The 16389-nt window shown below is 36.1% G+C and overlaps 1 protein-coding gene and 1 long non-coding RNA gene across 6 annotated transcripts in view; both read left to right on the top strand.

Moving 5' to 3' along the window:
* Nucleotides 1-15449, top strand: part of TUSC3 (tumor suppressor candidate 3) — a 275406-nt gene extending 259957 nt beyond the window's left edge. For 2 of the 5 annotated variants that reach the window (XM_043560263.1, XM_043560288.1), the window contains 2 exons: nucleotides 1598-1688; nucleotides 12757-15449. In XM_043560263.1, the coding sequence (XP_043416198.1) occupies nucleotides 1598-1688; nucleotides 12757-12772 (107 nt within the window). In that variant the 3' untranslated portion in view covers nucleotides 12773-15449. Of the gene's footprint in view, nucleotides 1-1327; nucleotides 1481-1597; nucleotides 1689-6037; nucleotides 6099-12756 lie in introns of those variants that run through there. The other 3 variants (XM_043560270.1, XM_043560296.1, XM_043560278.1) reach the window with 3 other exon arrangements.
* On the top strand, nucleotides 6673-12203 carry LOC122471564. Its single transcript, XR_006294207.1, has 2 exons — nucleotides 6673-7470; nucleotides 7713-12203. It is a non-coding gene; the product is annotated as an uncharacterized LOC122471564 (long non-coding RNA).
* Nucleotides 15450-16389: the final 940 nt, after the last annotated feature.

Here is a 16389-nt window from a genome sequence, read left to right as displayed (position 1 = left end):
ATTGTTATAAGCAGGGATGTTTTAACATTGTTACATCTAGTGCCTGGTGTCTGTGATAGTTGGATAGTCCACACATTTTTAAAAAGGTGTTTTTTTCATTTTGAGGTATTCAACCAGATTTTTACTTTATCTTCTGCCAATATTCATTTGAAGTTCAACTGCATGAACTTTGTCTGAAATGAAATGTCACAGAGGCTGCAATTGAATGCTTTTAAGCGCTTATGACTTTCAACAATTTGTACTCAGAACTGATTGATATTCCTGTAGAATTGAATGAAAACTGACAGATTTCTAGACCATTTTTTGACAGTATCATACCTTACCTACTGCTTGATTTCCAGGATTGTAATTAAACCTGGTCTCAGACCTGCTAGAAGAATACTTTTAAATGTATTTTATCATTATGGAAGTATATAGAACTGCTAACTTTTCCTTGTTCTCCTGTGCCTTAGTATTTCATTTCTTTACTCCTCTTTCTTTTACAATTATTTCAGATTTTTTACAATATTTTCTAAGAATTACCTGAAACTAATGAAAGTATACAAGTATTGTGCAAATGTTTGATTCTTAAGACATGCTTAGATTTTTCTTAAGAGCTAACTCCAATTTCTACTTATTTATGGCATAGATTTAAGTCAGTTTCAATTTTTTAAAATGTATTTAAGTTTTTCATAATTCTAAACATGTCTGCATTTAATTGGCTCAGATTTTTAACAAGTGTTTTAATTTTATGAACATATATTTTACTAATAGAAATAAATTTTGTTTAAATACCCAATATATTTTCATATGTACTCCCATTGCATATGTTACAGATATCATTACTCTTTTAGAGTAAAATCTTCCTAACCATAACAGAAGAAAAGAAAACAAAAAAGTATTTTCCCTATTGTCAACTTGCCTAGTTTAAAGTGGTAGGGGAAACCTAGACCACAGCACCTCTTACTGTAATACTGGCCTTCCCTACCTTCGTGAAAACAAACAACTCTTTGACACAATGACCTACAATGTGGGGGATGTCCCCACTTTGGCTTTCCAGATTCCACACTACTTTGCTCCTGAAGCCTTTATTCTTAACTTTTTGTCCACCAGGATGACTATTTCTAAGTAATAGGCTTTTACCGAAGCAGGAATCTAGTCAATAATCTAAAATAACATTTCCTTGTAAATATTGCATGGCACCTGAAAAAAGTAAAATTATAGTTACTTTTCTGATAATGCAAATGTCTATGCTAATATAGCCAGTGCTTTATAATGCAGGGGCTGATAATCATGTTTGTGGTTTTCACATATTTTGTCTTGTTTTGATCCCTCTGGGGCATTTTAGTACTCGTAGGAACTCTCTACGAGAAGAAAACCACCAGAAGACTTAGATCAGTCACTTTTGTTGTTTTCATACCCCAAATAGTCCATTTTCATTGAGAAGAATGTGGAAAATAATGAATACATTGTATTTTGGATTATCTGGTTTGTTGTGCCTGTATGTGCCATGAACTATTAAAATGTAAGTATACTGTTATTAATTGAATGCATTTCAAAAACACGCATTTGGGTTGCATGTGTCTAGACCCTAATAGCATTGTCTGTCTCTTTCTAGTAATTTGCCTAGTGGGATTAGGCCTGGTGGTCTTCTTCTTCAGTTTTCTACTTTCAATATTTCGTTCCAAATACCATGGCTATCCTTACAGGTAATATCATTATATTAATGTGTGTGTTTGTGGTTTTAACTAATAAACAGAATTTCCATGGGTAATACATATTTAAAGGCTAACATAAAGTAGCTAACTCATTTGCCAAGTGACTTTAAACACAGTTAAGCAAGTTTTTGAGCACCTACCATGTGTTCAGCTTAGACTTTGCAGAGGAGTTATTAGGCACAGGCCCTGTTCCCAGGCAGGGTATAGTTTCATTTTAGAGATACGTATTACATATGTATTATATATGTACATGTAATAAAATGGGTTTAGCTTTGTGGAATTCATCAGAATTTCTCTCTCTTGTTTTGTCTGTCCATCTGATCATTCACATGCAGATTCTCTGGCTTCCTCAGGTTCATATAGGATACATGTTTCCTTCATTTTATTTCCAGCATCTCTCAGAGCTAACAAAATACAGTGTAGGAAAGCAGTACGAACCCGAAAAGATACTAATTTTACGTTTGACAGGTGTTATTCCTTTATTAGTCTAGCACATGGATTTATGCTACAGTTACCTTAGTTGTGGTAGATCCTGCTTTGGGTTTTGTTTTTATTGCACTGCATCGTTTTCCTTTTGAATAAGCTTTTATTTTTTTCTCAGAAATTTTAATCAGCTCTCTTGTGAATGATCATGGTAATAAGCAGATGATACACATCACAAGAGCAAGTTTTGCTAAAAGGACTGCAGAGATTACATGCCAAAGATTTGGACAAATCCTGAGCTAAATCCTAAAAACCTGACAGTGCAGGGGAAAAATATCTATTTGTACAACTAGTTCACTGGAGGAAAAAATAAAGGTGATAGCAGAAGCAAGAGTGACAGAGGTAATAAATGAAAGAATGAAAGAGAGAAATAATCCTAAGAAGAGTAGAAATGTAAGATGTTGATAAGGAAGTAAAAGAAATTTCCTCCCACTGAACTGTTGTGTGTGAGAAGCTTGGTCAGTTATGAACATAACATAGCACCACGTTCTCAAACGGCTTCCATTCCCAGAAGGGTGTGTCTGTGGCACAAGCATTGTAGTACTTGATTTAAAAGAAAAAAAATCACCTTGCTCTTCTCCACAAAAGCAGTTTGTAAGGAACGAGAGAATGAGGTATAGGACACCATCATCAGAGGAAAAGGAAAACATGCGCAACATTCCCGAAGGCATGTGCTGGTCTGAGAACTTACGGAAAGACATTCGTGGCTATCCATCTTCACAGAGAGTGAGGCCCTGCGTTTAACCCTGAGGACCAAGGGCTAACTTAATGTACTTATTTGTGGCAGACATACACGAAGTGGGCTTGCAAAAGAATAGAAGAATGAGTTCTCATCCAAGACCAGATCCTTGACTTTGAGATGAACTGCAAGGACAAGTACACTTTTTTCCTTTAAAACGAATGAAAAAAACTGCCCACTGCTTGCCTACCGCGGATAATACCTGTCCTGTGGATAAAACTGTTAAGCGCTCCCTTCGTGAAAATGCACATTTGAACATAACAGCATACGCTAATTTAAAAATCACCTTTAGCCAGGGACGTCAGTTCTAGCTCTCCCTTTTAATTACAATGTCTGAGAATTATAACTTTTGTATCCAAAAAATACCACTGATAGTTTAGAGGTAATTCTGAACACAGTTCTGAATTCTTATTAGTTCCTCATAATTTTGAATTCTGTTTAATCTACAGTCTTTCATTTCTTCTGTATGTAGTCATCTTTACGTGTTTTATTTCTGTTTTGACTTCGATCTTAAACGTCACAAAATCTTAAACCCTTACACCCTTCATGATATTTTCTCAGTACTTCACGCTGTTATTTTTGTTGATCTTTCTAACTTTTGAAGGGGATAGGATCTGCATGAAATATTTATCCTGTTTCCTTCAATCTGTCCCACATTTTAGTCTTAGGGGTTTTTTTGTTGTTTTTCTACAGTATCAGTAGGTTTCACACCATCACTAACTCTCCTAGGTTCTCTGTTAGGTTTCAGTAAGCAAACTTCCTGGATTTAAATTCCTGATCTGTTACTGGATGTGTGACCTTGGACAAGTTATTGGACTCTTCTGAACACTGGTTTTCTCATTTGTAAATGGAAAAAAAATTTACATGCTTCATAAGACCCTTGTCAGGATTACATGAGAGAATGCATGTAGATTACTTAACACATTACCGAATACATGGTAAATTCCACATAGTATTAATTACTCAATAACTGTAAGTTGCTAATTATCAGTATTAATTATTCAATAACTAAGTTGCTAATTATCATCATTAATTCAGATGTAAATATTTCAAACTCATTTGTATTTAATCTCCTTTCCTAAGCAGGATTTTCTTTACACTGAAGATTAAGTAACTGTTTTATATTTGCATGATTCAGTTGAGTGAAGAACAGATTTTCCCTGAACCTTTTGATGAACTTAATTGGACTCCTGAGTCCCTTGAAACTACCAGTGAAATATCAAGATTATTAAGAATTTGGTCTGATTACCATCTGAGCCATGGTTCAGAAAGGAAATTTTATTCCAGAAGTAGCAGTGAATTCCTTTTGTATATTAAATAAAGATTAACTTTAGGCTTGTCCCATCTTCAAAGAAAAGCAAAGAGCTAGTAGTGATACACGATAGTCTTCAGTAATGGATAATTTCCCATTATTTTTCAGGGACACACTTTGACCTACAAAAAATCAAAAAATTTCCATAAAAGTACTTATGACCCGTGTCTCTCGTTTGGTAAAAAACTAAAATGAACCATTCTCTGTTAATTACCACTTCGCTTCCTGTTTATAAAACTCTTTAGAGAGAGAGAGTGGCAGAATGGACAGATAATATTTATAGTCAGAAGAGTGGAGTTCAAGTTTAATGTATATTATAGTGATTGAGAGCTCTAACTCTGCAGTCACACAGATCGGAGTTTGAATCTTAGACCCTCTCTTCACTAACTTTGAGACTTGGAGCTAGTCACTTAAGTTCTTGGTCTTATTTTTCTTCATTTCTAAAATAGTGTTTTAGTTTCTTTATGGGGTTTGGAGACAGGCTCAGTTGTTAGGTGTCACGTTAACGTAATGCTGTATCGTTTGCCAAGATACTTAACTCTGCTGAGCTTCTTTCTTCATTGGTAAACTTGGCAGAACACCTGTCTCAGAATGTTGTGGGGAAAAATTATATAATTCGTAGAGCCTGAAATGTAGGCTTCTCGATAAATATTGCTTCGCCTACGTCTTACCTTTACAATAACTTCAGCATTTTACCTCATTACATTTGTGTTCAGCATTTTACTTCATTACATTTTTCACTAAGTATTCATACAGAACTGTTTCATGTATTCAAGTCATTTTCATTCTGTAATACTGTATGGTATTATAGAGAGAAGTCCTTGAAAATACCTTTTTTGTATCTCCAAAGTGCTGTGCACATAGTAGGTGCTCTTCATATTAGTTGAAGGTTGAACTCAAAAACATTTTTTATTTATTCATCATCTAAATGCAATAGGAACCGTTAAGATAGAAAAGTAGTGGGGGAAAAAGGGTACTGGTTTGCCACATTGCACAACTCCACAAGATGGAATTCACATCAAATGACACCCCATGGAGTTGTCAGTGTATTCCACACACCTTAAAGGGATGTGTGGTGTGTTGAAAGATAATTATTTCAGAAACCGGAGCTATAAAGATACTTATTGCAAACTCAGATTGATTCTTAGCTGGCTGACATCAAATATTAAAAATCTATTATTAAAATTGCATATAATGGACATAGAAACTATCTTCTATTGTTTTTTTTTTTAAAAAAATACTTGTATTTCCTGATGTCCTTGGCTATTTTGAGACATAATGAGTAACAAAAAATGGATTTACCTTCAGTAATGGAAAATACACAAATAGCTGGAAATGAGAGCTATTCATATGAATTTTGAGAAAAGTATGATACTGAATAAGTACAGCAGGGCCAAAAAATCCCAGGGAACAGTATTATAGCAGTATCACATTAATTTCTATATCTTACATGTGGATCTTTCATCTGTAGAGACCATATTAAATATAGCCTTGAGCCATACAGATATAAAAATAATATCAAAATGGTGTGGTGATCAGCCCATAATACATGTAACTGCTAAGAATTTCACTGGGATTGTCTTTCTCCTGCTGGCTTCCAGCTTTGAAGAATGACATAAGTGACCAAAGATGTAGAGAGGATTCGGGGAAGAGCTGGAATGCTCTAAAGGCACCATTGTCTGGCCCTTCTCTTGTATAGATAAGGAATACAGTGCTAAATCTTGTAATAATACTGTGCAAATGGAAATTGAATCTTAAGGACTATTTTTTCCATATTGTTGTATTTCATTGTGGTGTATTGGAAAGTGATCTGGACTGAGTGAGAAGATATGATTTGGACCATGGCACTTTAAAACTGTAACCTCAGGCAAGTCTTTTAATCTTCTCTGAGCCTCAGTTTTCCTCATCTTTCAAATAAAGGCCATAATATTTATCTCATGAGTAAGACAAGTTGTAGCAAACTATCGTTTTAACTGTGAGACCCCACATTCCAGTCGTGGGCTACTGTGCTTAGCGGCTTTACAGACAAGCCCTCAGATACAAATCTCAAGCAATAGACTCTGACCCATGGAATTAACCATCTGACAAGCAGTATATTTTTAAAATACTCCTATATGTGCATACGCACTCCACTCCAAACAAAATGTAATATCATTTAGTTACCTGTGTTTTATTACTTTAAGGAGGAAAGCAGAACCAAAACAAATGACAGAAATATACTGAACTCTGCCTAGGACAGATGTAGTCTCAGCCCTTTTTCCACTAATGAAAATGTCAAGATAATAAAATAAAATACAAGTCTCTGAAATATGTACTAAGATTTTTTAATTTTTTAATGTTTATTTATTTTCAATAAAGAGTGTGTGTGTGAGCAGGGAAGGGTCAGAGAGAGAGGGACACACAGGATCCAAAACAGGCTCCAGGCTCTGAGCTGTCAGCACAGAACCCAACACGGGACTCAAACTCATAAATCCTAAGATCATGACCTGAGCTGAAGTTGGATGCTCAACCGACTGAGCCACCCAGGCGCCCCTCTGTACTAAGATTTTTAATCAACATTTGGTAATTTCAGCAGTAAATACTAGGAACCTCTACATAAGGCCAAAATAATTTTTGTAGAAATTTGTTTTGTTCCTTGACGTTTTGTACTGCACATTCCAAGCCCTTCAACCTCAGAACACATAGTCTGAGCAGACATAACACACACACAGATAGCTCTCGAGGGTCAGTTCCGTCTTGAAAGTGCAACTTTCTCCACCATCCAGCAACCCGCTGAAAACAGGAAAAGCATAGGGAGCTCCCATGGCCTAGAAGACTTTGTGCTTCTTCACCTTTCCCCCAGCCTCAGTCCACACAACTAGCTTTATGTTTTACCCCAGAAATAGTATCCACATTCCTGATCATGTCTAATCATTAATAATCATGTTAGACAAACTGTTACTAAGTTTCTCTGTGTTCAGGCCGTGTAGAGAAGCGGCCTTGGCAGTAGATTTGACCCCTGGTGCCCTGTGCGACCATAGATATAGAAAGGTTTCCATACTCAAAGATCTCTTCCCTTCTCCTAATAAAGTCCTGAATTTCCTTAGGCCTTGTTTTAGATCGTTTCCTTCAGACTTGAAACTTTTCTGGGTTCAGTAATTTATTATTACAAAGCAAAGAAGCAGGTTAAAGAGGCCTAGCTAACAGCCATAATGTACTTCTCCCTTGCAGTCCCTTAGAACATTTAATATAGAGTAAAGGTTGGGGCGCCTGGGTGGCGCAGTCGGTTAAGCGTCTGACTTCAGCCAGGTCACAATCTCGTGGTCCGTGAGTTCGAGCCCCGCGTCAGGCTCTGGGCTGATGGCTCAGAGCCTGGAGCCTGTTTCCGATTCTGTGTCTCCCTCTCTCTCTGCCCCTCCTCCGTTCATGCTCTGTCTCTCTCTGTCTCAAAAATAAATAAAAACATTGGAAAAAAATTTAAAAAAAATAATATAGAGTAAAGGTTAAAAAAAATCTCAAGAATAGGAATCATTGAGTTCTACCAACTACAAGGCCAAACAGGAGTGAAAAATCAAGTAGTGGGCCATCCATGCTGTCTGGAAAGAAGCAAGGCTTTTCCTGTCTTCCATACTTTTTTTTTTTTTTTTTCCAAAACCAAAATGAAGTGTGAGCAACTGCAGATTGAACACATGAATGATTTCTATAAGACAGAGTGTTTTGTAATCAGGTCTCCCTGACCTAGTTTGAGAATAGGCAGTAAGTATAGTACAGAAGAAAATTGTGTCCACCTGAAGAGCTCAGAGAACTTAACAAGCTCCCAGTTGGACAGAATTCATTCATTTAAGAGCATTGTGTACATGCTGGTTTTTTTTAAACACCAACAAAAGACAGTTTAAGGTAAGTAAAAACAAAATGGACGCCACTGTTTCATCCCTATTTAAATATTTCACAGGAAGAAAAAAGGAATAAGCATGCTGTGCATATAATCAGTGTCTCCAGAGACCAAAGCCAGAGGTCTCTTCTCGTTCTACAACCCACATAATCATTCTAGCACTTTGGTTGACCAGCTCCTCTTTGAAACGTTTTACCTTGGATTTTGTAACACGATACTTTTACACCTTCCTTTTTCCTTCCCAATTATTTCCCACTTCCATATGCAAGTCAGATCCTGACCACCTTTCTCCTGAGATCTAGAACCAGACCTGAATACCACATTGCCACCTCACCCCCCACACGGCTAAAGGGCAGCCTCCTCTGTGCTCCAAACCTATTTTCTGCTCTTCTCCCCATTGTCCCTAAGACAATGTTCTTCTCACAGTCCTAGAGGAGTCACTCTTCTGGGCCTCCATCACTTTCTGTTCCCACTGCTGCCCTCTTGATACACGTGGGCCTTTTTCAGACTATCCCCTAAGCTTATCTCCCAATGTATAGTCATTATCTTCCATAAGCAATCACTTGTTCTAGAGTAATACAGAATTAATTTAAGATATGCACAGATTATGTTGCTTTATCAAAATCCATTAATGGATAATAACAAGAAAGAGGGAAAAAGCTAATACATATTCCTTTACATGATCTAGATAAGCAAAAAGGAAAAAAAATATGAAATTTTCCATAATCAACACCTAGGTTATCGATGTCAATTCTTTGGCTTGTTTATCTTTTGAACCTAAGAAGGGATTATACCATACATATTTTATAAGCTACTTTATCCCTCTCATATACATCGTGAATAGATTTTAGTGCCATTAAGTATTCTACAATATGATTTTACTAGCGACATAATAACTCCATTGTATCCATCACCTTAAATTCTTTCAAGTTTGATTCCGTCTATGTCCTCTATTTCTTCTTATAACACACACAGCCTTCATCATACCCTACGACGTAGTAGTAGACGAGTCAGCACCTATTGCCTGTGACCACATCTGGCCGCCTGGCCATTTTTGTGTGCCACGTCAACTAGGAAGTGTGTTTACAGTTTTAAGTTAAGGGGGGGGGGGGATATCTTGTGATGTGTGAAAATTATTTAAAATTCAAATTTCAGTATCCGTCAAGAGTTTTATCAGTACACAGCCAGATTCATTTGTTTCTATATCGTCTATGGGCTGTATTTGCACTACAACAGCTTAGCTGAGTGGTTTCAACAGAGACTTCTAGCCCATAGTGTGTATTCACATTCTGGGCCTTTTATAAAAAGTGTACGGACTCCTCATTTAGACATACTGAATACAACACAATGTTATTGTCATTCTTCGGCACATTTCTGCACTCAGCCCCTTTAGCCTAAGCCACTATCGCTTCATTTAACTTATTCTCAAAGTCAGAGTTTTGCCTTATATGCTTGTTTTTCAATTCCTCTAACACTTTGACTTGCCATCATATCAAGTATATCACTGTGCTATACTTAATTTTGTCTGGGTCTTACTTTCCTCTGGAAGAGAAATATAATGGCCATGACCTTTAGTCATTACATGTGTTACGACCACCCTTCTATACATGATATTCTCGTATGCGATAGGTGGTCAATAAGTCTTTGCAGAATACTGATTGAGATGGACAATGTTTGGCCCAAATTTGAGAAAATAACTACCATTTTAAACAATGTTTCTCTAGAAAAACTTATTTTGAATTTCAGTTAATAACCTTGCTACCAACTTTTAGAACCTTGGTTCTCAGCAAGTCAAGGACTACATTTTTATGTAAATAAAATGTGTGCTAGTGTGAGGGAGTAATTAGGAAAGAGCCGGACCTGGAAGGTGTTTTGAGATTTCCATCCCACCCCTTCTTTGTATACCCAGTCTCCTCTGCATCAGTGGTGTGCTCTAAACAATCATCAAGTTACACAGACTAGAAGGGAATAGTTGCGCCCATTTAAGCTAGAAAAAGGGAGAGTTTCTGGGACCTAACTGTGCTGGTTCTACCCGGCTCTCTAATCCTCCTGTGTAGAACTCACCAGCCTGGCCTCCAACTTCTACTACTACTTGAGTTCGTTGACCGTACATACAGTCACTTCAAAGCCGGTCACAGTAGTCCGTGTCTGTCACACACGTGCCGACTAGCATGAACTGTGAGGAAAACCATTCATGACAGGGTGGAGGAGAGTCTAGACAGAAGTTGCTGGTGGCACCCAAGGCAGCTGCTCCCTCTCTGAGGAAAGCAGCCACAGCCCTGAAAAATACATTTCAAATAAGAGGAGGCTACTCTGGTTTGCTATTCAACAGTTTTCGTATTACACAAGTATTTAATACCTTTTTACAGTAAGCATTATTGGAAAGATAATATCCAAGCATTATTAGAAACATAAATATATGAGAACTGTTATGCCCTAAAATTACTAGACAGGTAAATGAAAAGAAAAAAAAAAATCGTGTCAGAACTTGATGTGTAAGACTGAGGGACAAGTCCCGAGTGGTGAAATCCATATGAAACATTCATACTGGAATATACGTTGGCTATTTAATATTAATATTCATGTTAATATTGAATGATTACCTAGAGAATAACAGTGTATCCTTCTCTAAGAAGCATTTTAAGCAAACAGTTTTGACAGGCTTCAAGCTGTCCAATGTCTTCAAACACTTGTAAACTTATAACGCTTTTTATGAAAAGGATTTTAACCATAAAAGAACAGGAAGTACTCCATTAAACTTATCCTTCATTGTAGAACAATAATATCAGTTCAAGATAAAATATATATTTGTCATTGCACAAAAGAATAAAAACAAAGGATTGTTTTAACAGCTTTTTAAAAGAAATAAGTATTTTAGTTTGGGAAAAATCCCTAGCATGAACCAATAATGTGGTAACTAAGGATTCTTAGTTTATTTTAATATTAAGAAGATACAGAGATCCTTTTATTTTGTAAATTTAACATCTAAAAATGATAGAATCTTTTTTGCTTTTCCAGCTCCCAAACGTTAGGAAGTTTAAGATGATCACAGGGGTCATACTACTACTGTTTTTGCTCTTACGGTAAAGTATTTTTAGCGGTGATAAAAGGTGATCTTTAGTGCACCACACCTTGAAATGTTCAGACCACGTTTAGAAAACAAAAACCAACACCCTACAAATCGTCAGTTTTGTTAAAGTTATAATTTTTTCAACTTTACATTTTAAATTGCTTATGATCAAGTTTTCTTTTTATCATTAACCCTCCTTCTTCAGTTAGCTTTAATCTTTAGGGGAAGCTTAAAATGCATGACGGAAAATGCCAGAGTTCCTCTCCAAAGGCCACATCCACGTGCATTGCCATCAGTGTTAAGGATTGTGTGGCCTGAACGGCAGCCGCTGCTGAATGTGCCGGGGACGTTTCCTGCGGACATTCTTGTTCTCAGAGGGGGTTAGCCTTGCGGTACCTCAGCCAGAACTTGCTAGTTTGAAAACAGAAGCAAGGTCTTGTTGCATCTAGGTATCAGCACATGATTTCCACCCTTTACTAATTCCTCAGAGACAGATATACAGAGTAATTGTTTTAGTTTGCATAGCATGTTTACTTTATAATTTACATTATATAACATTTTAAGTATTTACTGCAGATTTTATGTAAGGTTTTGGTTTTTTTAATAGTGTTTACTTTGAGCACATAGTGTCACTAGGTTTGTAAAGTACAAGCTCTAGAAAGAACTCTGGAGATCATCCAAGCAAACGTTCTTCTCACTAATGAGGAAACCGAGGTTCAGAAAGACCAAGAAATATATGACGAGGATATTATAAACATCCAAATATTAAACTTACTAAGCTTAGTTTTCCAGCTACATGGCTTTTCAGCTACAGCAACCATTAACTTCATTTTTGTTTTAATGTTCAGTTAAAACGTGGTTTGTCTCTGGTTGTCCCCCAAAGTTGTGTTGTCAAGACAAAAAAACCACCACGTGTTAGAAAAAGGTACAAATCTCAAACAAAGTCAGTCAATGTTGTTTAAACTGACTTTACCCTTCTACAAGTTCTGTTTCTGTTCATAGATTAAAACTTTGCTCAGGGAAGTTAAAAACAGCGATCTTCTGCTTTCATTTCTGTATGGACAAGCATCCATTTGTGTTTCCTCAGAATCTGATGACACGATTTACATGTACATTCTTTTTGGTTCAATATAATTCAGTTATATATTTCATTTAAAAGAGATCAAGTGTTCAGTTATTTTGTGTAAGTGAATGAATTGCGGATTCAAGAGAAAAAAGAATTTTGTTTTAATCCATCCACGGTTTTTATTCTAACTTTTACTTACATTGCCGGTTTAAATGCTGATTTAACTATGCTCTAACCAGCAATGAGAGCAGTTCATAGAAATAGGGTATTTTACGCAAACTTAAACACCACTAGTTCAAGTTCTTATCAGCATCTCTCCCACCCCTGCCTCTTCTCCCCACAAGCGTGACCCCATTTCAGGAACTAGTTCAGAGAAAATGCCCCGATAAGAAAGGAAAATGAGGTGAATTAATTATAATTATGACATTTTATATTACATTTACATGTAGTAATTTAGAATGAATAAAAAGCATATTGTGTTTCCTTATTTTCAGCATATAATTTTCTTTCTTTTTCAGCTTTTTAATTAAATGAAGCCAAGTGGGATTTGCATAAAGTGAATGTTTACCATGAAGATAAAGTGTTCCTGAGATATATTTTGAATTCTTGAGTTCATTTCCACATTGTGATAATCTAGCTTATTCTTGTGTAATTTTTTTTTAAATGTGAGTTTTCCTGGTAAATTTAAGTTATGGAAGTAGATGGTTCAATTTCATATTAGCACTGGAAAGAACAAAGGAGACATTGAAATGTTTTCGAGCATATTATAGTCAGCGTATGCCTTAGGACTGAAATAAATGACAATGTAATTATCAATTCATGTGTTAGAACTGTTCACTCATTAGTAAGGAAAACCACAATGTTAGTAAGAGGAAACTATGAAATATATGTTAAAGAATCCTTAAGGTTGTACAGAGATAAGGTGTATGCATGAAAATGTCACAGTGAAACTCTACTCTTTGTCACTTCAGTATAAAGGATACGTGTATGATTACAAATAATGTTTTGTTCTTATTAATCATAATTAGATAAAGAGGGAGCTGGATGAATAGTGCTTATAACTGGAAGCCTAACCTGGGAAGTGGAGGTTTTTTCCTAAGATACAAATTTTAAAGCAAACAGGACCAAATCAAGCTTGGAGGCATCAGATGAGGGAAGCCTCCCGCCCAAACTAGACATTAATTCCTCTCTGACTTTAGAGGTATCAGACGTCAGAGCAGTCCTTCTCTCATCTCACTTCCGGGACGAGTTCTCAGAGCTGACTGGTTGCTGAAATGCTACCGTTTTAAAATTTAGATGCTAAGTTGAAACCCTCTTTAGTTTTAAATACATCTTCAGCTAGAGCACTGTGATAGACTCACTGAGAATTCTTTCTGTAGGGGTGGGGCGCAAGGGGCTTCCCTAGCCTTCTCTGCTTTTCCCAAGACATGGAAACTTCCCAGCAGTGTGGATGAACCTGGAATCAGAGAAGTCTGGTTATGTGCCTGCTGGGCCCCAGAGTTTGGGGGAATTAGTCATACTTTTTCTCTGTCTTCCCTCTTTGGAAAGTGTAAAATGAAACCAAAATTAGACTATAAAAAAAGAAAAAATCCAGGAATCCAGACTTAGAACTACAAAACTAACCCAGTGTGGCCATTTTCCCTATGTTCCATGGTAAAAGTTTGCAATTACAACTTGGTTCCCTGAATCCAGATAGCTAGAGAGTAGTCATCCTGTGCATGGGTGACTCAGTGAAGCTTTCTATTATGTTTGTATGTCCTCTTTTAATTTATGAAGCGCTTTGGTAGATTTTTTTTTTCTTTACAACAACCCTGTAAAGTAGACAGGAATATAAATTTTGTCTGACTTACAAAAGCACTAGAAGCTGAAAGCTGCAAAGAATAGAAAAACAGAGCCTGTAACCGGGCTTTCAAACTCTCAAACCTGAATTTTTATTTTCTGTGGTGCTAAACAGTTGAGAAACACAATCAGCTCAATCAACTTTCTTCTTTTTCTTTTTTAAGATTTTGTCATCTAATTTTCATTAAGATCCAAATAATAGACCATGGAGAACTTTGTTGGTTAGGAGTTTCAGGCACACAGTTTCAAACAGGGACCAGGTGTACATCCACTGAATTTACTTATTTTGTACCTTTATGAAATTAATAAAGAATGGGAAATATCAAAGCCTATAGGGGCATATGAAGCTAAATTCCAGGGCAGTATGTATGCTAGCAGGAAGCTGTCTTGTCAAAACATGATATGCAGTGAAAATTGCATAGTAATTCAGAACCATATTCACCTTACTACATATTCCCAAATCTGTTATTAAAAAGCACATTAGGTCCCCTAGTTCCTGTTCAAAGATTGATAGGTTTAGTACTGAAATGTCACTTATGGAAAAGCATTAAATGATCATGATCATTTATTTAATGCCTATCCCTACGTAGCACTTGACATGTACATGTAACTCCATTGAGTATTTTTACAGTCTCTAAGATTCTTTGAGAAAAGACATGCAATTGAAGTTTGAGACCAGATTTTACATGTAAACTTATCTTTATTATAATTACGTTGGTCTGTCCCCTTAAGGCTGAGAGTTCTTATTAAACAACATCATCTAGTCTCTATAAAGCTTAACATAGTGTTCAGTCGTGACCAAAGTCAGACAATGGCCCAGGTAAGGAGAACTTCCCTATCCCAGATTAGTAAAAGTTTTCTAGCCTATATTATGTAATTTCCTCTCAACATTAATTTTATGCCAACTATAAAGACAATTTTTTTTTTTTAGCCTTTTATAGCTTACAAAGTTGTTGCTTTTCTAGACTGTTGTTGCATTAGGGAAGTGATTCTAGAAGGAAATAAACTGCCTCAAGACAAGTTGTTACTGGAAAGTGCTACAGGCAAAAACTACAAAGAGTGGTTCAAATGGAGTTTGCTTTCAGAAGTTTGCATGTGGAAAACCACACATGTGATATAGGCTACCTTTACCTTTGCCAAACAATTCACATTGAAAAGTTAATTTGTATCTACTATGCTATATCCTCCAGCGTCACTTTTCAACCCTATTTACTGTTTTGAAGACTCCCTTAAAAACTGGTATGTTTCACCGTCTCCAGTTAGAATAAAAAGAATGGCTTTCCTACTTAGAATAAAAAAATCTTAACGTACAGTTCCATCTAAAGGAGTTTAATTTCTAACATCTGATGAATAAAATGTTGCATTTTGCTCAGCTGACTGTTCCTTTCACAGATATTTCACATGAGTAAGCCTAGGAGTGTTGTGTGTATACTGTAATTTTCTTTTGTGTATACAGTAATATCCCTTGTCAATTAGCAATCCAACAAGCATGGTGATTTAGGGAGATTAGATCTTGTAACCATAGAGCTTGACAAGTACTCCCTTTCTTGCTATTAGGAGAACCTCCCTAAAGGTACGTGAACAGAGTAGTTATTTCTAAAAAAGGCATATTATTTTGAGATCCAACACAGTAAACACTGCATTTTAAAAGTACTGGTAACAAAGGCAAACACATTAACTAGAGCATCTAGGAACAAAACAGTTGAGTGGACTTTAGGAGACAGTGTTCCTCAGAGCTCATTAACCATTCGGTTGAAAATATTAAAACAAGAGGTTTTTCATATTCTAGCAAGAAGCTGTACTGGGCCAAACCAATAATTTATCTAATAGAATTTTTCTAAGAGTGGGGAAAGGGGGACCATAGTAGTCACACTAAAATGGTACAAGTATGTTCATGTTAGCCTCTGAATTCCTTTATTTAATTCATGACCGTATGTCATTTATCAATCTTTCCATACTCCTTTTGTTATCTACTTATGTCTGAAATATATATATGCTGTGTTTTTATCATATAACAGTCTTAAGTATATACAAAGTTTTAATAAAGTATCACATATTCGGACTATAATAGGAAAATCAGGTCACTTGTTGGTACGTGTAATTCCATTAAAAATGATGCATACATATAGGCAATGAAAATGGCAAGATGAAAAACTCTAAGAACTCATGCACTCCACAGAAACACTAGGAAAACTGACAGTGTCCCTCAATATTGCTTGAAGTCTGAAAGATAGTGAAAGGTTGACAGCAACCCTATGAATGCTTAAACAAAATATGACTGAAACTCAGATGGATAGTTTAATGGCATTTTA

This window comes from Prionailurus bengalensis, chromosome B1 (assembly GCF_016509475.1).
Source record: "Prionailurus bengalensis isolate Pbe53 chromosome B1, Fcat_Pben_1.1_paternal_pri, whole genome shotgun sequence".
Lineage (NCBI taxonomy): Eukaryota > Metazoa > Chordata > Mammalia > Carnivora > Felidae > Prionailurus > Prionailurus bengalensis.
The sequence above is the reverse complement of the archived record's forward strand: the minus strand, read 5'-3'. Positions and strand labels throughout refer to the sequence as shown.